The sequence below is a fragment of the Pteronotus mesoamericanus genome, unplaced genomic scaffold (assembly GCF_021234165.1).
Source record: "Pteronotus mesoamericanus isolate MK-2021 breed Mesoamerican mustached bat unplaced genomic scaffold, CSHL_Meso_final scaffold_371, whole genome shotgun sequence".
In the NCBI taxonomy this organism is placed as follows: domain Eukaryota; kingdom Metazoa; phylum Chordata; class Mammalia; order Chiroptera; family Mormoopidae; genus Pteronotus; species Pteronotus mesoamericanus.
This window is the reverse complement of record NW_026555314.1, coordinates 2,344,482-2,365,418: the sequence shown is the minus strand read 5'-3', so window position 1 is coordinate 2,365,418 and position 20,937 is coordinate 2,344,482. Positions and strand designations below refer to the sequence as shown.

Here is a 20,937-nt window from a genome sequence, read left to right as displayed (position 1 = left end):
CAGGAGTTCAAAGAGTAAGTACAGCAGAGGCATTTTAGGCTAATAGTGGCCTTTCACACCACTGTCTTGCTGGTCCTCATGCCACCCCTTGGATGGGCAAGTCAGATGCCTCTGAGGTCCCTTGATATTTACTGAGGCTGGGCTGTGCTGGAGCTCCAAGGGCAGACTAGTGCAGGGTTCTTGTCTTTTACACCTTTCAGGTCAAGCAAATTTCACAAATGCATTCTGAGCAACTCTGAGGGTTGGATGTCACATTTCTCATCAAAGATGGACAAAACCACATCCTTGTCCTGCTAAGGACACTAGATGTAATGATGTTACTGGCATATAAGGGAACAGACGATAGATGGGAGAACACAGGAGATGCATGGGCCCCAAAGGTGTAGTTACCTGGGTATCATTGTACACATTCACAACATTGACTGGCCTATGGGTGTCACACACAAAAAATACGGCATCTTCATCAGGTTGAAGGATATCCAATAGGTCTGCATTAGCTCCACAGTTTATGAGGATAAAATAACGGAACTGGAAAAAAAAAGATATTGTGAAGTTAAGTACATTGAGAGGGTCCCTTTACCTTCAACACACTAGGCCTCTGAGTCCTTCTGCTGAGACACATCAAACCTCCAACACCTGGCAAAGCTCTGATGGCAAGGAGCTCCAAATAGGGCCCCAGCTGGCCTGTGCTAAGTGCTTTAACATACTCCATATACTATTTCATTTCCATAACAAACTGTGAGGTAGGTCCTATGGTTGCCCCCACTTAACCATAGACCACCCAAAGGCTCAGCACACCCGAGTCTCACACACAGGAATGAAGAATGTGATGAGGAGCAGACCAAGACTTCAAAGGTGTAACTGGGTCTCTCCAGATCTCAATCACTCCACTGTGATGAACTGCCTCCCCATGCTAATAGTATTCTACAGGATTAAAATTTTAGCAAATCTTGGGTAGCCTATACTTAATAAATACCTAAATATTAAGTTTTTATTACATCCCATCACTATAGAAAATCCTTTCCTTATAAATACAGAACTGGCTGAGGTACCTCCCATGATGACAGGAGCTCCAAGTGAGGATTTACCTCCCCCGGACAGTCCTAGACACGGCCAGAGACTCTAGGGACCCTCTTCCATATTCCAGTCTGCCTCCCCATGGGGGTCTCAGGTGTCCCAACTCTCATTGTTGCCCTGCATAGAGGTGAGAGGAAGCTTGACCTCTGTAGTTTAAATTATGTCCCTGGATTCCAAGTTGGAAACCAGAACACATTTTCTTGGAGAGATAATGTAAAATTGCAGTCTAATCTAAAACATCAATAATTTTTAACTAGGCCACATCTGAAACAAACTGCTAGACTCCAATTACCTTATAATGAAATGTCTGCAACACAAGTTCAAAGTTAGAGGCTGTCCACATTCACTATCTTTTTTTGTTGTTCTTGACTTGAGGGTAAGTCACCCAGACATAAAGCTTGTTTTTCTCTTCCATATTGCCTAATGTATTTGATACTAAAATAACAAATTACAACTGAATAAAAGAAAAATTCCTAATTATTCCAAAATACATCTTGTGTACCTGTTCCTTATGTTCAAGAAATGCAGTTTCAAGTTCTTGCCACCCAGAAACAGGAATCAGCGTATACTGCACGTGGTCACACTGGAACAGGGCCTGGAGAGAGAGTATTTCAAAGCCTAACATATTTGGAATGTCTTTGATTTACCTTGAAATGCACTTAAAAAAATAAGACGGGTTGAGAGACAAACAACATGTGATAAAGGTTAGTAAAGCATTAATGGGAAAAACTAGGTACTGGGGCTGTGAGTGTTCACTATAGTATTCAGTAAACTTTGTCAAGTTTTTGAAAATTATCAAAGGAAAACATTGGGAGAAAAGCTGATCTTATTTCTAGGTCTTTTTTTTTTTTTTCTAAGATTTTGTCTATTTATCCCTAGAAGGAGGGGAAGGGAAGGAGAAAGAGGAGGAGAGAAATATCGATGTGTGAGAGAAAAACATCGATGCGAGAGGGACACGAACTGGTGGCTTCTCATCCGCGCCCTGGCCGGCCGATTCTGCAGCCCAGGCATGTGCCCTGCTGGCGAATCCGACCAGCGACGTTTGGCTTTGCAGGATGTGCCAACCGACTGAGCCACACTGGTGAGCGCTTTTTAGGTCTTCTTACAAGTAGTTCCTGAGCCAAGGCCCTGATCAAAGCTCATGGAAACGTCCATCGCACCATATTCAAAACGAACCAAGGACCTTCCATAATAGACTAAGGAATCCTGCATTTCCAGCATTACTTATGGTACCACTATGTCCTCAGTTGTCGCAGATTTTTCTGTCTCAAACCCCACGTTTCAGAAGCCACTACAGGTCTCCAGGCCTCTAGTGCAGTCCTTTTTTTTTTGCCTAGTTTATTGCAAAAATACTAACTAGTCTCCCTGACTTTTGCCTAATCCTTTTCTAACCCACCCATTACTGTCGTGCCAGGGAAGCGACCGCTCAAGATTCCCTCTCCCTAGCTTTGTTTTTTTGCTCCAGCTCCCACCCAACTAGTGCCCTCACCTGGGGAGGGGTTCCTCCCATTGCTCTTCGCCTCCCTCCCTGCTCCCCACCTCACCAAGTTCCCTCCGGACTCTACGACCCCACCTCCGGCCCGTCCCCCAGCCCCCGCCGCTCCCTCACATCTCGCCCGGTCCCACCTTCCCAAGGTCCTCAGTGCTCACCTGAAGGATCTTGCAAGCGCACAGAGCATCCACGTCCGAAGCCACGAAGAGAAGTACCCTCTGTCAGAAAAAGAAAGGGAGAGCTGAGCGCAGCGCCCCTACCCCGGGCCCCTCCCGTCCTCCCACGGCCAATCCCTTTCATCCCTTCTCCGCGAAAAGCCTCACGGCCCAAGAAAGGGGGTCACCTGGTTCTGGACCACCTCGTAGAACTCTTTGCGGAAATCGGACACGAACATGACCACGGCGACCAGACACCCAGAGCTCACACTTAGTCACCGAGAGCCCCGGCGGGGGTCAAGACTCCCGCCAAATCAGGGTTCTTCCAATTGGCCCACGGGCCAACCAATAGCTACTTAGTTCCCGTTTTTCTTCCTTTATGATTGGTTCATATTGCAGCAGCTGTAGGGCTCCGCATTCTCTGCTGAAAAATTCTGGACCTCCCCAAAGGCGCGTCATCAACAACCCGGACGAAAACAGTTTGCCACACTGACTCCCGTTTACCCAGAAACCCCACGGTCGGTGGACATCTTTACTTTGGGCAGAGAAGCCTTTTACTCCCCCTCTGGAACTCCAGGAAAAATTAGATGTATTTATACATCGAACGAAGGCGTCAGTTCACGATTTCAATAGGCTCTTGCTCTAGTTCGAAGGCGAATGTATAGCTTACTTCCGCTATAGGTCCCCAAAGGCCACAGCAAAGACTGAAGGTCTAGTGCATTCTGGGTAGTGTAGTCGGTAAAGAAAATGGGCCCTGGTAAATTCGTCTAGAGGGGCATACTATCAAAATGTAATTTAAAATAATTTTTAAAATTCCCCTAAAATGGACACAAGTTCTAAAAGTTACTTTAGTGTTTATTCCAGGGAAACTTTAGACCCAGGCCTCTTTGCCTGGCTTTTTCTCTTTGCCTCCGAGCCGTTCTCGGCCCCTCCCCCTGCATCTCAAGTCCAGCACTTCCGGTGAGCCTCCTAGGACTTCCGAGTCGAGGCGGCTGCGGCGGTCGCTGTGAGGGGAGTGAGTTGGACCGGTCGGGTCTTAACGTTCCGTGGACCTAGCGGCATCTGCGTGTCAGAGGTGCCATCATGGTGAGCGCGGCGGGGCAGGGCCCGAGAGCTAGGGCCGGGGTTGGGGCCCGGCGGAGCGGACATGAGGGCTGAGGAGATGCCGAGTCACCCGGGCCTGATTCGGGTCCGTCTGTGCGTGCGGGGAGCTTCAGGCTAGAGCAGTACCCCTGACTGCGAGCGGGGTCATCCCCGCCAGTTCGGGTCGTGGTTCGCATTTCTTCTCAGTTGGATTTGAGCTCCTTCCATGTTTGCCTCCACCCACGGGTTTCTCAAGTGGTAGACACGTAACAGGTTCCCATAAACACCAAATTAATTGAAGGTTGTTGGGGTGAGGAGCGGAATTAGGGGCTTCTCGGGAAGATTGCCTGGGGGGAACATCCCTGTGAGCAGGAACACTCCGCTCTTGACCCGGTTCCTTGAGCCCAGTACCTCCTGGTTCTGCCTAGTAGTGATCCTGTATGTCTTCGGCTGTTTAAGTGATTCAGTAAAGATAATAGAAGTAGCTAATATTTGCTGGCTCTTTTTAAACACCTACCGCCCTTCATCACACCTTATCTCATCTCCTCTCCCCTTGCAGGCAAAGGTGATAATTATCATTTTAACCATGAGAAAACTAAGGTTCAAAGAGGTAGATAGTTTAGGTTACAAAAATGAGGGGTGAAAATTTGAAACCAGGTCTGTCTGACCTGTTCATTTTTGTTACAACAAGGAATGATTATTCGATTTTTTTATCCTAAGTGTGTCGAATCATGCTTCTAGTCTCAAGTTTATCCACTTAACAGACCTTGAATACCTGATATGTGGTAGGCAACAAGCTAAGCCTTGGGCTTATAAAGGAAAGTAGGATTTGGGGTGGGGAGCAGCAGGGAAGGACAGAAGGTCTGGTTCCTGGGTGGATTGAAAGCAGATGAGTATGGGTGTTGAATACTTTGCCTATTTTCCTTTTTCATATTGCAAAGAGAAGAAATGGTTTAGATGGGCTGGTGTAGTGAGAGTGACTCAAGAAGGCCCCCACTTTTTTTCCCTCTTTCATCCAGAAACACTTGTATGTGTTAGGCTTCTGGCCAACATTGTGTTGAACAGAGTTCTGTTGGTCAAAATAAGAGAGTCGAAGGTTTGAAGCCTGCTAGAACACAGGGACTGAAGAACCGTTTGAGATTTTAAGCAGGAGCGCACCGTAGTTGTATTTTAGGAAGATGGCTCGTTCAGCTTGCTAATTTTGGAATTGCTAGTAAACTATTTTATCATAGATGGCTTTCCCTCTACTTAATGTATATTTGGAATCAAGTCAAGAAATATTTGTCTATTTTGAGGTTTTTTTTTAAAACTTGTGGTTAAAAAAAAAACCCACAATTTTAAGTGTTCAGTTGAATAATATTCACATTGTCGTGTAATGGGACTGCGGAACTTTCTCATCTTACAGAACTCAACCTATGTACCCACCAAACAATTCTCCATTTCCCCATTTCCCCCGCTCCTCAAGACCAACATTCTAATTTCTGTCTCTATAAATTTGACCACTCTAGGGAACTCACGTAAAGGGAACCATACATTTTTTTGTCTTTTTGTGTATGACATATTTCACATAGTATAAGGTCCTCAAGGTTTATCCATGTTGTAGCATATTCAGAATTTCCTTCCTTTCCAGGGCTGAACAATATTCCATTGTATGTATACACGACATTTTCTTTATCCATTCATCCAGTAATGGACATCGCTGTTGTTTCCACTTCACTATTGTGAATAGCACTACTGTGAGCAGTACCTCTTCAAGACACCACTTTCAATCCTTTTGGATAAATACCCTGTTGTGCTATTATATTCTTTTTTGAAATGTCATAATAATTGCAATACTTTGAGAAGACCCCAGGTTGCTATGTAACATGTTTTCTAAGCCTCATCATATGCCACAGCTTTAAGAGTTAAGATCTTACTTTCCTGATGGCACCGTGTCTCGGCTCTACTTATTAGGAGAGAGGGAGTACTATGGTATAGCACACTATGAGGGCACATGGAGGGGCACCATCCCTGACACTGGGCAGAGCAGGGAAGGTTCCTGAAGAAAGGAAAGGGTGGTCATGAAGTGAGGGGAAGAGTGAAAACACTGCGTGCCACATGCCCGCTGTTGAAAATGCTGTTCCCTGTTTTTCTGCTTCGCCCCGCCTCCAGGCCTTCCAGACTCTGTAGGATCCCGTCCTGACCACTCACTTAAAAGAGCATTCCCAGGAGCTCTCCTTTCTTTAATCTCTTTTGTCCTCAGAGCATTTGCCTCCTGACCCATAGGCATTTTCTTTTGCATGTTTCCCTTGTCTTGAACGTCAGCTTTTCCAGGGCAGAGGTTGTACCTGTTTTGTTAGTAAACAGACACCACTGAAGTGATGTTCCCCTAGTGCTTAGATCAGAGCCTGGCAGAAAGTGGGCACTCAATAAATAGATTTTTATTAACAAGGAGAAGTGCATGGGGCAGAGGAACCAGCCCAGGGTGGGGGTGTGAGGGGATGAGGAGACCGACTGCAGGTGTAGGAGACTGTGGGGCCTTCAGTAACCAGTCCCAGGGGCGTGTGGAGGTCCTACCAGCATCACAGGGTGTGTATATGGGGGGAGGGGGGCATGGCTGAAAGAGATTTAAGGACAGGCTTAATGTGCCCAGTTATTTTAGTAAGATCATACCATCTAAAAATGGTGGAGACTAGATCCGAGGGACAGACTGGGCATGGCAAAAAGGGTGGAAACATCTGAGATGCACCGTGCCACCAGAAAGTGCTTCAGGCAGACCGCTGTGGTCCTTCAGGAGTTCGGTGCATCTTGTTCTTTGCGGCCTTAACTACCCTGATCTGTTTTTGCTTTTGATAAGACAAAATGTACTTTTGTTCTGTTCTAACTCTGGCGTCTCTTTGCTTCTTCTAGTTCTCTTTCAACATGTTTGACCACCCGATTCCCCGGGTCTTCCAGAACCGCTTCTCCACCCAGTACCGCTGCTTCTCCGTGTCCATGCTTGCAGGGCCTAATGACAGGTCAGATGTGGAGAAAGGCGGGAAGAGTATGTGCTTGTTTTTATTTTGAATAGTAACTTTTCCTGCCCTCAACCTGCAGTGCTTATAATCTTCAACAGTCCTTATTTTGCATGTGTAACAGTAGCTACTTACAGTGAAAATACTCCTTGACCCAGATTTGCTGGGGAGGGAAGGGGTCCAAATTATTATTAGATTTATGGCTAGTAGCCTTTGGTTCCCCAAAATAAATGACAACAAGTAAAAATTTTTTGAAAGATTATTATTAAATTCTGGCTGCCATATAAGTATTGTTTAATACTTTTTAAAGATATAACAGAAACTGCATTTTGGCTTTTATTCTGCCCCTTTTATTTTTATTTCCTAATATTTTAAAAATGTTCTTTCCACAGTAATTATGCCACCCTCAGCCCTCGATCAACTCAGTAAGTATATTCTACATGACTTGGAACTTAAGTAATATAAAGATGGGTGCCACATCTGGTCGTGAATTGTCCCTGGAATACGCATGCTGGGTTGTGAGAGCGGAGGCCAAAGATGCCCCATGAGGTGGCCTTGGGGGCCAGGAGTATTCGGCTCCAGGTCCCTCCTCTGTGAAGGGGGTCTCCCCCGACGTGTCTCTGATCCCATCAGGACTAAAGGAAGGCTGGGGCACTAGTGCTTGTCACACTGCCTGGGCAGCCGATGCTGTTCGCTGGGTTTAGTAGGTTTCCTCTTAGAGGATGATGGTTGGCTCCCAAGAGGATGCTGTGCGGCAGGGCTCTCTCCTCCTCCCCAAGCATCTTCCCTCAGTCCAGGCCCTTATTTCTACCCCCCTCTGCTCTGGTACATCTGCAGCCTGTCAAAAACAGAGTCTTCTGCCCCAGAAGCTATTATTCTCACTGGCTCCTACATCGATCCCTGACCCCGACATCCCTTGAGAGCAATTTAGACTCCTCATGCCCTGGCCCCACTCCACCAGGACACAGAAAACCCTGACCATAGGCACAGTCATTGCCTTTTGAGATTCAGTGGTTTTTCTGGTGTGAATTCCTCCCATCTGAAGCAGGAGATATGGAGGCCACCAGCAGGAGGGTCCATACTTTGTGTCCAGTACACCTAGAGAAAGGGCGCCACCTCTGGTGTCATTCTGGCTTGGACTTTGCACCTTGCCTGGCCGGGCTCTAAACTAATGACTTGGCCTGTCTGAACTTTAGTGACCTCATTTTTAAACGTGGGCACACAGCACTTTCCATCAGAGCTGCTGTGTGGCAGAAGTACCCACTCCTAGATGGTGCCCTGTGATGTGTTTACAAACAGCCTAAACCCATGTAACGCCTGTCAGAAAGCGTGAGGTGGTAGCCTTTCGCCATCAGCGTTCACCGATGCCAACAGCAGCAGTGGCCACACCCAGTGGAAGCCTTTAATCCTGGCTCCAGCTCAGCCAGTGGGTGGATAAAGTTGAGGGGTTCACATCCCTCAGACAGGTCCCTGTAACAATAGAGGGGTCAGGGCCCTCAGAGACCCTGCCTTTCCATTTGAGCTGACCCAGGAGCTGAGCGCCAGTGTGACCCTTTGCACAGGACTCCGGGACAGAGGGATTTAGATCAGTGTTGTTCAGATCTTTTAAGTCATGGGAGGAACTGTCCACGTGAAATCTTACAGTGAGTCCTAATTTACAAAAAGGGTCACTGCTCCGGCTGGAGGAAGTGAGCGAGTGCAGACAGCTTGGGAGCCCCAAGGCATGCCTCTAAACACAAAATGCACTTTGAAAACCAACAGACTGAGGAACACAGGGTTTTCTTCCAACCACAAGAATCTTGAACCATTGACTGGAGCCTGATCCAATTCGCCCTGACTGACTTCATTTCCTTCCCTTGGCTCTACTGCTAGGGGGTGCCCTCGGGCCAGAAGGCTTGGGTTTTGGGCACTTGGCCACGTACTGTCAGCATTCAAGTCACCTTTGGTGGCAGAGGAAACACCCATGCCTACCTCTGCCTGTGCAGTGAGGAGCCACTCCTGGAGGCTCCCCTCTGCTTTGTGTGATGGCATGTCCAACCTCTTTACTTGGTCTGCTTTACCAGAATTTTTAGGGAGATTCCAAATGGAGTCTGCAATACTCCTGACTGCTGAATGAAACTTCTGTTGCCAAGTTTGCCTGAATCAACAGGCTAAGGTGGGCTTTAGTGGTTTTAAGCCCCAGATTTGGGCCAGTCACCTGGGTTGAATCCCAGTGTCACCATGGATCCTGGGCGTGTTGCTGAATCTGCGTGCTTTGGTTCTCTGTAGATAAAAGGGGTAATAGGAAGACTGTGTGAGGGTCTGGCCTGTGATGAACACTGTCACTATGTCAGTCTGTCCCAGTCCTGGACTCTCCTGGGTTCTTCTCCCTGTTGCTAGCTCCTCCTTTTTGTGTTCCCTGTACTTCGGGGTCAGCATGCCAGCAGTCCTATTTGCCTGCCTCTGGCCCTCCGTAGCCTCTGCCTCTGAGGGAATGTACTGTGCCATGACCCTGCTGAGAGTCCGCACTGCTGACTGGTGTCAGTCACCCAACATGGTGTCCCACCCAGCCTCCCCTCCTCGTGGCTTCATACCCTGTCTCTGTGCCCCAGTCTCACCTAATTGTCAGCCGTTCCTGTACTGGCTGGGCTCCCCTGCCCTCCGTGCCTTTGCCCAGGCTGCTTCCTCTGCCTGGAATTCCATTCCTGGCCTTCCCACCGCCAGACTCGACTAGAGGACATCCTCGAGGAGCCCTGCTTCCCTCTGCCCACCCTTCCCACAGTGCCGCTGCATCTGGGCGCACTTGTTTTTTCTCAGCTTGCTCACTAGAAACCTTTGAAGGTGGCAATTTTGTTTAGCACACAGTTGGCACTTAAATTATTTGCAAATTAATGAGTAAGCATGCCACTTTTTAAAACTGGAATTTCAGAAAATCACAAGCGTAAGCTGCTGCTGAGAACCTGAATATTTCTGAGTTCTGGGCCAAGTTCTGTGATCTCAGAAGGAAGGTGGGGTCTGGTGGGTGGGCAGACACTGAAAGGCTAAGCACCACGAGGGTCTGAGTACCTGCTCTGGTGGGGCAAGGCTATGTGCCTCCATGGCAGGTACCCAGGAGGCCACTCTGCAGGGGAGCATGCTCGGGGAACAGGGTTTCTCTCCCTTGCAGAAGCCTTGTCATACTGCCTTTCTTGTTTTTAGGCCGACTCAACATTACCTACCCCATGCTGTTCAAACTGACCAACAAGAACTCGGACCGCATGACGCACTGCGGTGTGCTGGAATTTGTGGCTGATGAGGGTATCTGCTACCTGCCACACTGGGTGAGTGGGGCCGTCCTGGTCTTTGGGGAGCCTGTGAGCCAGTTGTGGGGGTGGGACCTCAGGAAGGAACCACCCTCTCCCAAGCATGTGCAAGTGTCTTTCCCTCAGAATTAGAGTGAGGGAGGGCATTCTGAATAGCCTTTTCTTTGATGGGTGCTCAGTTGTAGCCTAGACACCATAGCCATGCCATTTACCTGTGATCTGGGTAAGGCTCTTTAAAGATAATAAAGCAGAAGTATTTTTTAAATGGTCTAAGTACAGAATTTTAGATTTTTATACATTTTCTCCCCATTTTCAGTAGTTTCTCCCCCAGTTCTGTTGCAATGAGTGTGTTTACTCTCTTGCCTGTAAAAGAATCTTTTTTCAAAGCAAGCACTTTGTTGCCTCTAGAGAGGCGGCCCTTCTCTAGAGCACTTACACTTCCAGAGTGCTACGCAGGGCCAGCCCTTCCCCAACAGGAGACCTCCACTCCCCATCACATCTGCTGCCTGGCCTTTCTTGTGATGTTTCCCCATCTCAGTCCCATGGGGATCTCTTACATCTCAGAGCCTAGACCCAACTTGCTTTCTTGCTCACTTGCCCTCCCCAGCACTTGCCTCTCAGTGCATCATTGTCCTGCATGTCTGGAGGTCCCCTTCCTGGGTTGGAGGTCTTCTGCTCATTCAGTAGAGCACTGTGGGTGGTTCAAGTATCAGGCAGTGCAACTTCGTGGGTCACTCTGGATCTGCAGGACCCCTCCGTAGCACCTCTGCAGAGGTGAGAGAGGAGGTGGTGACACTGGGATATACTGGACCTCAAAGGTTCTCTCTCCAACCCATAGACTTGGTGGCCCCTTGTCTAGGTTCTTAGACCACTTTGGACCAGAAAACTGACTGAATCCTTTTTACTGAGAAACATCACATCACATTGCCTGTTTAGGTAGCAAGGAGCTGCCGGCTCACCTCGTCCTGAGCTGGCCTTCCAGCTCTCAGCAGGATAGGGGGTTGTCTGGAGTTTCCCAGCTGCTACTACTGAGTCAGCCCCCGTGAATAAGCATTCTGTTGGCTGATTGGCAGGCTCCACGCCACCTCAAGCTCCCAGCTTCTTCAGGGCGAGTCAGTCTGGAACAGTGTCCCAAGGAAGAGGCGACCTGAATGTCAGGCTTCAGCCTGCTCAGTGTATGGATTGATGACAGTCCTTCTGGCCATTTGATTTCCTGGAGCCTCATGTAGCCTTCTTTTTCCTTTAGATGATGCAGAATTTGCTGTTGGAGGAAGGGGGCCTGGTTCAGGTGGAAAGTGTCAACCTTCAAGTGGCCACATACTCCAAGTTTCAACCTCAGAGCCCTGACTTTCTGGATATCACCAACCCCAAAGCAGTGTATCCTTTTGAGATAAGGGTTCAGGGCGAAAGAGGAGTGTACTGGCAGTCAGCAAAACTGAGTGCTTTTTTTGAATGTGTGCCTGCTTTGAGGAGCACAAACATTTTATGATTGGAGAAGAGTGATGCTCAACCTGAACATCTGCCATGCCTCCTGGACCTGGGCCTGACAAGTGCGCCACACACTCTGTGGGCCTCTTCTTAATTCTCTCTTTATATTTTCTCATGGGCAAAGTGGAACCCTTCCTTCAGGTGGACTACGACACCTTGCACAAAGCCCAGTATATCCTGGTAGGAGAGGGCCAACTGGTCTCCCTCTCAGCCCCCAACCCCTGTGAGGCACTGGTGCCCAAGAACTTGCCACTCAGCCTCCCCTTTTAATCAGGTTTAGGGCTTTTCATTCCAGATCAATGGGGAGCATTGCCTTAGTAAACTTTCTTTCAGCAAGAACAAAGCAAAGGTTTTAGGTTCTAGGGATTTGTGGGGAGCGGGGCGGGGCAGGGATACGTTCTTTAAATATAAGCCAGACGTGTGTTTATATAATTTACAGAGTAACCATTGTGGGTAGCCGGGCGACCTGTGTGTGGACTACAGTACTTTGGAGCCCCCAGTTTGACTTGTTGAGATTATGTTACAGAGTAGTCACTCTGTCACCTATTTGTTTTTAAAAATGCATCTTTGAAAAAAATACAGATAAGTCAATAGTAAAAGAAAAGCTGCCTCCACCTGCCCCGCCTGCACATTCTCTCCAGGCAGGAGCTCAGGAGCAGCCTGCTTCCAGCCATGTCCTAGATATGGGTGAGACATGTCGAGCCGTCTGCTGACTGTGTCTGTGGGCAGGGGTGGTGGGCCCTGCTCACGGCAGGCAGTGGTAGAGGCTTCCGATCCTCAGGCAGGACAGCGTCCTGTGGCAAAGTCTCATTATCATTCAGAGCTTTGCTGGCAGGTGCTTGTCTGGCTGTCAGTGCCTGGGAGTGAGGCCTGCTGCTGTGATCATAGCCCCTCATGATTTTCTCTGAATTTTTACATGTTCTGCCTACTTACTGGATTGCCTTCAGAAGCAACTTTTCTCGTAGTTTACTTGCTAGTCTAAAGAGAAAGGGCATTACTTTCAGCAGCTGAGAGTCAATCCGGTGCTCCCTGGTCTGGCTGACAGTCTGGATATATGCAGTTAACACAGAGCAGTGACGCAGGAGCCATATTCACCTTCAGAGGCCTAGTGGCTTGGGTTTGACAGCTCAGGGGTCATTAGGGGTCCAGGGCAGGGCAGTCCTGCCGCATGCATTTCAAATGAGGAGTGAAGGCGCATTCTACACAAGTCCCTTTTTACAAAGTTGATGTCGCCCTGGAAGGCTGTGTGACCAAGAGAAGTGAACCTAGACAGCCTGGCTCCTTCTCCCTCAGACTCTAAGATCCTTTCTGGGATGTGCCATGTCATGGCAGATTCTGGAGCCACAGTTTATATTTATGCCTTGACTGTGTGTGTGCAGATTAGAAAATGCATTGAGAAACTTTGCCTGTCTGACCACTGGGGACGTGATTGCCATCAACTACAATGAGAAGGTGAGTGTGTCAGCCATAGGACCTGCAGTGCCCAGAGAGAGAGAAGTATCGATTTGTTGTACATGATGTTTGTCAACTAATTGCTGCCTTACTGTTTGCTTTTTAGAGCCTTTACTAATCATTCAGGAACTATGTTTTTATAGTAGATTGGTTATATTTATAGGTGAATGAGCTTAACACTGTTATATTTACTAATCATGTGTCTGCATCATGGTGGTGAGCCTGCCAATTGTGCCTCAGTTAGAAAGGTCTGTATTACTCCTAAAATCTGAGATAAGCCCTTTGCTAGACTGTCAGGATGCAGAAATGAGCCAGTCTGGGTCCTTGTCCTTGTGATTTCCTCCTTTAGAAGCACACAGCTCCTCCTGGAGCTTTCTGTGCAGTGTGCTTCCAGTGCTGTGGGGCACCTGGAAGCAGAGCCTGGATCGCCTAGTGATAGTGCCACCTGAGGTCACCTCTCTTCATGGAGTCCACATCCTCTTCCTTTTTTCTCTTAGAGCCTTTGGTCTTGTTCATCTTGACACAGGTTTTTTAGGTCAGAACATCACTTTTGTTCACCCATGATTCCATGTTTGTTAGGTGTCTGCATCTAGACAATTTAGCTGTAAAGTGAAATACTGTATTTCATCCTCCATTTCTCATCCATTTCATGTATAGTGGAAAGCATCTGATTTCCCACAAATTCCAGACAGCATCACTTACTCATTATCCATGGCAACTTGTCTGAGGGAAGATGTAATAGTTGTTAGTCGCATTGATAGACCATCCAACACAGGCATGGAGCAGTGATGTTGATACCCCTTGTCCACTGTGAGAGTGACCATGATTGACCTTCACGGAGTTGCTGCAGAGTGGATGACCTAGTGCTCAGGAGTGACCATGACCCTGGCATGCCTTTCCCTGAGGCCATCTCTTCCCTCCTTCACACACTCCCGTCTCCTCGGGGACCGGGGTCTTCACAGCCATGAACAGGAGCTTGTGGTTCATCCAGTCCCTTCCTCCAGGACAGAGAAGACAGTTTCTCCCTTGGTGTCAGTGTAGGGATCCAGTGTGTACTCCAGCAATTTCCTTCTGTTTGCAGCATCTGGTAATGAGAATCCTTCCTTTTCAATTTTTTGTGTTTTGAATCACATTTTTCTATAAAACTCAGAAGTAATCCTGTTGCCTTTAGCTTTGTGGGAAACATTTTAAGTATTGTCTACTTTAACTGATTTTATAAACTTTCATAATTAACTACAGGTAGTCTTAATGTTATTGTTCTTAATATTAAGGTACTAATGCTAAATATAACTAAATTGATTATACTTTCGGACTGCAAGAGGAAAATGAGTTACATAGAGTAAGGAAGTATGGAAGATTAGATCCCTAAAGGGCCCTTGTGGTAGAACCCAGTTAAGTCAGGATAAAACCTAAGTTATTAATGTATTGGTAGACTCACAAGAAACACAAGAAGCTTTTAAGAATCTCTCAGTTAAATAATGGAGAAACTTTTAAAAATAGACATGGCACATTGAGCCTTCTCACTTTACTTCAGTGACTTTCCCCCTAACCTTTAGGTTTTTTAAATGATGGGACTATCTGGGCTGTCCATTACTAAAACAAGGCATAGTCTAAGTCAAAAGAAAGAACCTTAAAGAAAGCAATGTTGAAAAAATAGATTCAACTACTTTTAGTTCCTATCCTGTGGGTGTTTTAAGTGTATGTTTTCACATACATGAGATTGTTCTAGACACATAGCAAGATAACTGGTTTTTTAATTTATTTTCTTTTGGCTGCATTGTATTCCACTGGTGATTATAACTTACTTATTCTCGACTAAAGTTTGGCTATATATTATTCTGGGCAGTGTTGGAATGAGTATTCTTAGAATTTCCCCTTTGTGTATTTAAGCTAATTATTTAGAATAAATTCCTCCCCTGGCCAGGTGGCTCAGTTGGTTGAAGCATTGTCCCATACACCAAAATGTTGTGGGATCAGGGCACATACCTAGGTTGTGGGTTTAACCCCCGATAGGGGCACGTATGGGAGACAACCTATTGATGTTTCACTCTCTTCTCTCTTCTCTTCTCTCTCTCTCTCTCTCCCCCCCTCCCCCTCACCCCCCTTCCTCTCTCCCTTCCTCCCCTCTCCTTTCTAAAATTAATAGAACATACCCTTGGGTGAGGATTAAGAAAAAAAATAAATAAATTCCTAGGAGTATATTTTCTAGGATAAAGGTTATAAGTGTCTTTTGCAATTTGATTCATAATTCCCTTGTCTGATTGGAACCACTTGAGAAATAGCTTCTCTTGAGTAATGGGCAGACATCAGGGCAGTCCATGTGCATAGCCTCATTGTTGGAGGGAGAGGTGTGGCTGAGGAGGGTGTTGTGGAGGTAAATGATATGTCTCTAAGCACCTGGTAGGGAGCTGCAATAACATAAATGATGAACAACTCCAGTGCTGCTGTGAAATTATCCAACTGACTTCTGTGTTCTTCCCACAGATCTATGAACTGCGGGTGATGGAGACCAAGCCTGACAAGGCTGTGTCCATCATCGAGTGTGACATGAATGTGAGTGGCTTGCTGCTTATAATGATTTAGGCCTGGGGGAGACAAGTATTTGGTAGTCCTTGCAGGCCAATGCCCCAGAAGGGTGTCTCTGTCACACAACCCCAGGGAATATTTGAGTGAGAGGGGAGGAAAATGCTGCCAAAACATCATGAGGCTGCTGACCTTGTGATCCTTCCCAGGGCCAGTGGAGGTGGCAGAGTTGCCTCCAGTTTTGAGATGGCTAAATCTACTGGCATTTCAGACCTGCCAAGGAAAGAATCTTCTTAAAAGCTAAGGAGGGCTTCTCAGCTCCCGAGTAGGAAGGAAATTTTGGGACACAACAGCCAACAGCCTAGTGACTTTCCAGAGAATGAGGCTGAGGGGGGGAAAAAAGCCAACCCCAGATGGTTCACACCGATTCCATTTTTGTAGCATTCTTGAAATGACAACACTTCAGAAAGGGAGGACAGAAGAGTTGTTGCAAGGGGCTCTGGGTGGTGGAGAAGACTCCTGGCATAGGTGTGGGTATGGTACAGAAGTATAACACAAAGGGGTCCTGTGGTGTTGGGACTGTTCAGCATCTTGACTGTGGTCATGGATGCATGAAACTACACTGGTCTCTGTGTAGTTTTATCACCAGTAACTACACTGGTGATAAAATTGTGAGAACTTATAAAGTGAGTTCTTGTAAAACTGAGGAATTCTGAATAGTGTAGCTATCAATATCCTAGTGGTGATACTGTGCTATAATTTTGTAAAAAGGTCACCATTGGGAAAACTGGGCAAAGTATACAGGGCATCTTTCTGTGTTATTTCTTAGAACTGCATGTAAATCTACAGTTGTCTCAATTGCAAACAGACAAGCTAAGGAAATCTGAGTGCCACTGTGTCTCACAGTTTTATTTTTCATCTTGGGAACACAGGTAGATTTTGATGCTCCACTGGGCTACAAAGAACCCGAAAGACAAGTCCAGCATGAGGAGTCAACTGTGAGTTGTCTCTCTCCCCCTCGGCCTGGCAGGTTTGACCTCTCTGGTAGTGGGGTTTGGGAGTGGGCCCTGGTCTGTCTGTCCTGACTGCTGGCCCATGTTTGGCCTCTACTGGTTCTCTTTTTCTTCCAGCCCTGCTCCCAGGAGATGTCCCAGCTGTTTGGGTACAGAGACAGCAATAAAAATGAGGGGTCCAAGGGAAAAGTTGGGGTATCCCTGATGGGAAGCTTATCTCCCACTTCTCTGTCCTTTGTCAGGAAGGAGAAGCTGACCATAGCGGCTATGCCGGAGAGCTGGGCTTCCGAGTGAGTACCAGGCCACGTGTTTTACTTCCTGTGCTACTGCTGTGCCACCTGCCCGTTCTAGCCACTCAGTAACACTCTGTGGACCTCAGCAGGGACTGGGCCTCTGGGTATCTGTACACACACGTGTCTACCACTTCGTCAGTTACACGGCACTTGACATCCACGTTCTTATGGAATCCTTCTAACAAATCTGTAAGGCAGCCACAACTTTTTCTTCTTTTTAACGTTCTACCAAAAAATTAAAATAGTATAACAGAAACACATACACCCTTCACTTAGATTCACCAATGTGACCACGTTTGCTTTATCTCTAAGAACATGTCCTCTTTTTGCCTGCACTGTTTGAAAGTAAATTGTAATATGACCCTGGAGCGCTGCCGCCAGCCAGTCTCCCTGGGGAAAAAGTGGATATGGCCAGTGTGAAGGTACTGGTGCACTGGGAGGCAGTGGAGGAGGCAGGACTGGAAAGCTGAGCTGTGGGGCAGTGGCAATGAAGGTCTTAGTCCACCACAGGGCCCCAAACTGGGTGGCCTCGCAGAGTCCAGGGCCAGAGCTTCCAGCCTGTGTTTGGCTACTTGCTGCCTCTGAGGGGTGGCTGCTCTTGGGCCAGGAGGCTCCCTTCCGCTCACAGCAGTTGAGGGGCTGGGCAGAGTTCTCAGCTGCCCATACTTTCGCAGCTGGGGAGCGAGGGCCTCTCCGGAGGGGGACTGGGTGGCATCCCCCTGCAGTGGTCTCGGCAGAGGGCATGTATGTGCTCACTTTCTCAGGGCTTACACACCCACACGCTCCTGCTTACCTCTCTAGGCCTTCTCCGGCTCCGGGAATAGACTGGATGGGAAGAAGAAAGGTGTAGAGCCCAGCCCTTCCCCAATCAAGCCTGGAGACATAAAAAGGTGGGCCTGCCCTGTCTCTGCCCCAGCCTGATGCATTATCGCCATTTAGGGAAGGTCTGTGCCAGATCTTGGGGCGGGGGCGCAGGCGCACTCCAGCTCTGGAGACAAAGCCTGGATCAAAGAGACTCGCCAAGTAGATGAATCCCTGCCACCCCTCCACCCCTACCTGCTCTCCTTGGGGGACTAGGAAACTATTTTTCTGTTTTGTGACTTCATCAAGTACCTTAACTTGCCTCAAGCAGGAGGCAGGAGTGCCTCAGTGAGATGTGTTTTTATTTTTTGATCCAGGGACTCAGCAGATTCCCTGCCTGGTGGCTGTTACGGTGATGGCAGGGATGAAATATGTCACCTGTCTACTTTGTGTTAGAGCAGAAGGAGAATGCTAGAAATGTTTTGTTTTTTTTACCTACTCTCTGAAGGAATGAAATGAGTTTAGTGCAAGTGTACCTGTTCCAGGGTGATCCATGAGGCTGGAGAGCAGATTTGATGAGAGCTTCCAAACCTCCAGGTGACCCCTCACTACAGGCCAGGCCCCAAGTCTGAGGGCCCCTGACCCAGTTGCCTGCTGGTTCTCTCCTGGAGGCCTGCTGGAGAGCACCAGGGCGCTGACCCAAGGCCATGGTCATGTATAGCCACATACCCCAGAAAGAGAATCACTACCAGGAGGACACTTGTCAGCTCTTTGGCTTGCCTTCCTCTTGACTGTCAGAAGTGAATTTGAATCCTTTTCTCCTGGAACTGACATTTCTCATCCTCTGTCTTCTTTACAGAGGCATTCCCAATTATGAATTTAAACTTGGTAAGATCACTTTCATCAGAAATTCACGTCCACTGATCAAAAAAGTTGAAGAGGTGAGTCTACTTCCTGGGTAATGAGTCTAGGGATGACTGACTAGCAATACAAACATATAAAAGGTATTTGCTGTTTTTGAGGGTTCAGGAAAAAATAAGCCCTCTTTTTACTGGTTGGAGAATAGCTTACTGAGGAATTCAACTTCTAGGAAATAACAGCTATGTGCAAATACATTAAGCTACTCACCGCAGCAATTTAAAGTACTACAAACCTGGAAATAACATCCGATGGTAGAGGACTGCCTCTCTCATGTGATGGAATTCTCTGTAGGTTTTAGAATGTACTGGATAAGAAATTCATTGACTTGAAACTTGGGGATTAAGTATGAAAATAATTTATATAAGCATATACAAAAAAGTGACTAGAAATATTTTTGGTGCTGTAGTTATAGGTGTTTTTTCTTTTGGGGGTGTATTTTTTACATCAGAAGTCTGGTGCATCTTCAAAATGATACACATTCAACCTGAGACTAAAGGCTATAATAGACACATAGTTGTGATTGTGTGGTTGTGTTTTCAATTTAATTGATCTTGATTTGTATTTATATTTCAAAGACATTTCTTATGAATAATGTGGAAGTAAGGAAAATGGGTGAATGGTACAATACATGAGTAACAGAGTATAACATTTTTTATAAACCTCCAAAAAGTTTCTGAAAGTAGTACTTTATCTTCACACAGGATGAAGCTGGAGGCAGATTCGTTGCTTTCTCTGGAGAAGGACAGTCATTGCGTAAAAAGGGAAGAAAACCATAAGTTGGGACTGTTAGCTGATTGGAAAATAAAATAATCAATTGCAGCATAATGGCTTTTAGTTACTGGCTCTCCCAGGGATGAGACTATCGCAGAGAACACTTTCATGCTAGTTTTGTTTAGAGTCACCTAAGAATTGTCGAGTTTAACCTGGAAGTGGAACAGCAGGACTTTTTGTACTTGAATTGGGGAAAGAGAAAGCTGTCTCTGAGGTCCCATAGGTGGCCGCCTCGCCACTTCTTGCTTTCAGCCCCTGGGAGCACTCCCACTGCCTCAACAGAAATAGAGTCCCCAGTTCCTGATAAAAGCTAATGGAGGGGATTGAATTGCTCTAACCTGCGGTGTTCTTTCTCTTTGTTTATCTTTTTTTGTGTGAGTCTGTAGTTTAGACGTTGCTGTTGGCCTTGAGAAAAGTTGTTTAAATAGATTTGTGTTCCATAAATAGTGGTTATTCTGTTACTTGGGCTGCAGTTTAAGTATTTATTTTACATATTTTTCCCCCAACAGAACCATTCTTCAGAAGGAAAAACTGATCTGAAAGCACTTCAGCTTTTAGAGTTCATTTGGAAATAGCTGGCTTCTTAATGAATAGGTTCTATGGTGGGGAGGGGAACCTTCATGGTGAAGCACAATATGAATATTAGAATAAATAAAAGCTAAAGATAACAGTCCTCTTTTTCCTTCCCTATACCCCACTCCCAGTTTAAAGTACTGTTATCCAAGGTTCGGCTGGCCTGTCTTTATTTTGTATTGGTCTCAGATCCTCACTATCTATAAAGTGAGATCTTCTGACTGTGTTAATCCAATTACATTACTCTTTTTTGTCCCTTGAAAATAATTCTAAATCAAGAATTTCAAATAAAAACAGGGAATGACTAAACTTGGAGTGCCTCTAAATGTCTGATTAGGTGCCAACATGAATTGATGGTTGGGGCACTGACCAGGAGTTGGAGGAAGGCCTGCTTGCAGGTGTCCCCCATTCCATCCTGCTGTTAGAAGAGAGCTTCTCCAGGGGGCTTCTCCTGGACAATGTAGGGAGAAATGAGGCTCTCTGACCCCCGGGTGGGGGTGGTCAAGCCCAGCAGGTTCTCCCCCTTGTACCAAGTCTCCTGCTTGTAGGCAGAGGGGTCCTTCTCTGGACAGGGCTCCTCCCAACACCCAGAAGAGGAGAGGATGCATCACTCCAGGACAATGGCCCCAGGGCCCACCCATGTAACCTCAGTAAATAAGCATCGAAGATTGTCATGATGACCACATCTGGGCCCTGTGACCCAAAATAACATGACTGGTGATAAATGTGGAACACTGCCGTCACCTACCTGACCCTTCACTTACGGGGTTGCAGTTTCATTATCAGACATAGAAGCCCTTGCTGGATGGGCAGCCTGTATTATAAGGATCACATTGTCTGACACATTGTCATTTGATGGGTAAGAAGAAGCTAGCCCTGGGCTTTTGTGTTACCTAAGCATCACCTACTGTATATGCAATGAAATCACTCCTGTTCTCTTGCTGGAGATACACTCTTCTGCCTGGGGCAGGGATGGACCCCAGTTGATGGGTCTTCTGGTGACACACTGGGGTCACCTGGA

At 46.9% G+C, this 20,937-nt stretch overlaps 2 protein-coding genes across 3 annotated transcripts in view; one reads left to right on the top strand and one right to left on the bottom strand.

Moving 5' to 3' along the window:
* CDC45 (cell division cycle 45) overlaps nt 1-2,963 on the bottom strand; it is a 29,341-nt gene extending 26,378 nt beyond the window's left edge. The window contains exons 1-4 of one of the 2 annotated variants that reach the window (XM_054592694.1): nt 2,913-2,963; nt 2,728-2,787; nt 1,580-1,672; nt 391-528 (exon numbers count right to left, since the gene is read on the bottom strand). In XM_054592694.1, coding sequence (XP_054448669.1) covers nt 391-528; nt 1,580-1,672; nt 2,728-2,787; nt 2,913-2,963 — 342 coding nt within the window. The remainder of the gene's footprint in view (nt 1-390; nt 529-1,579; nt 1,673-2,727; nt 2,788-2,912) is intronic. The other variant, XM_054592695.1, reaches the window with a different exon arrangement.
* Nucleotides 2,964-3,689: 726 nt separating this feature from the next.
* UFD1 (ubiquitin recognition factor in ER associated degradation 1) lies at nt 3,690-20,085 on the top strand. Its single transcript, XM_054592704.1, has 12 exons — nt 3,690-3,810; nt 6,697-6,829; nt 7,193-7,225; nt 9,978-10,099; nt 11,328-11,458; nt 12,949-13,021; nt 15,506-15,574; nt 16,477-16,542; nt 16,800-16,847; nt 17,652-17,740; nt 18,511-18,592; nt 19,274-20,085. The coding sequence occupies exons 1-12, from the start codon at nt 3,808-3,810 to the stop codon at nt 19,346-19,348; spliced, it is 924 nt and encodes a 307-aa protein (XP_054448679.1). The 5' UTR covers nt 3,690-3,807; the 3' UTR covers nt 19,349-20,085.
* The last annotated feature ends 852 nt before the right edge of the window (nt 20,086-20,937 follow it).

What these genes read in the sequence shown, in the direction of transcription:
- UFD1 (XM_054592704.1), top strand. An exon ending in TCCAGCATGAGGAGTCAACT is followed by an intron (nt 16,543 to 16,799) that starts GTGAGTTGTCTC and finishes GTCCTTTGTCAG; the next exon opens with GAAGGAGAAGCTGACCATAG. An exon ending in AAGCCTGGAGACATAAAAAG is followed by an intron (nt 17,741 to 18,510) that starts GTGGGCCTGCCC and finishes TCTTCTTTACAG; the next exon opens with AGGCATTCCCAATTATGAAT.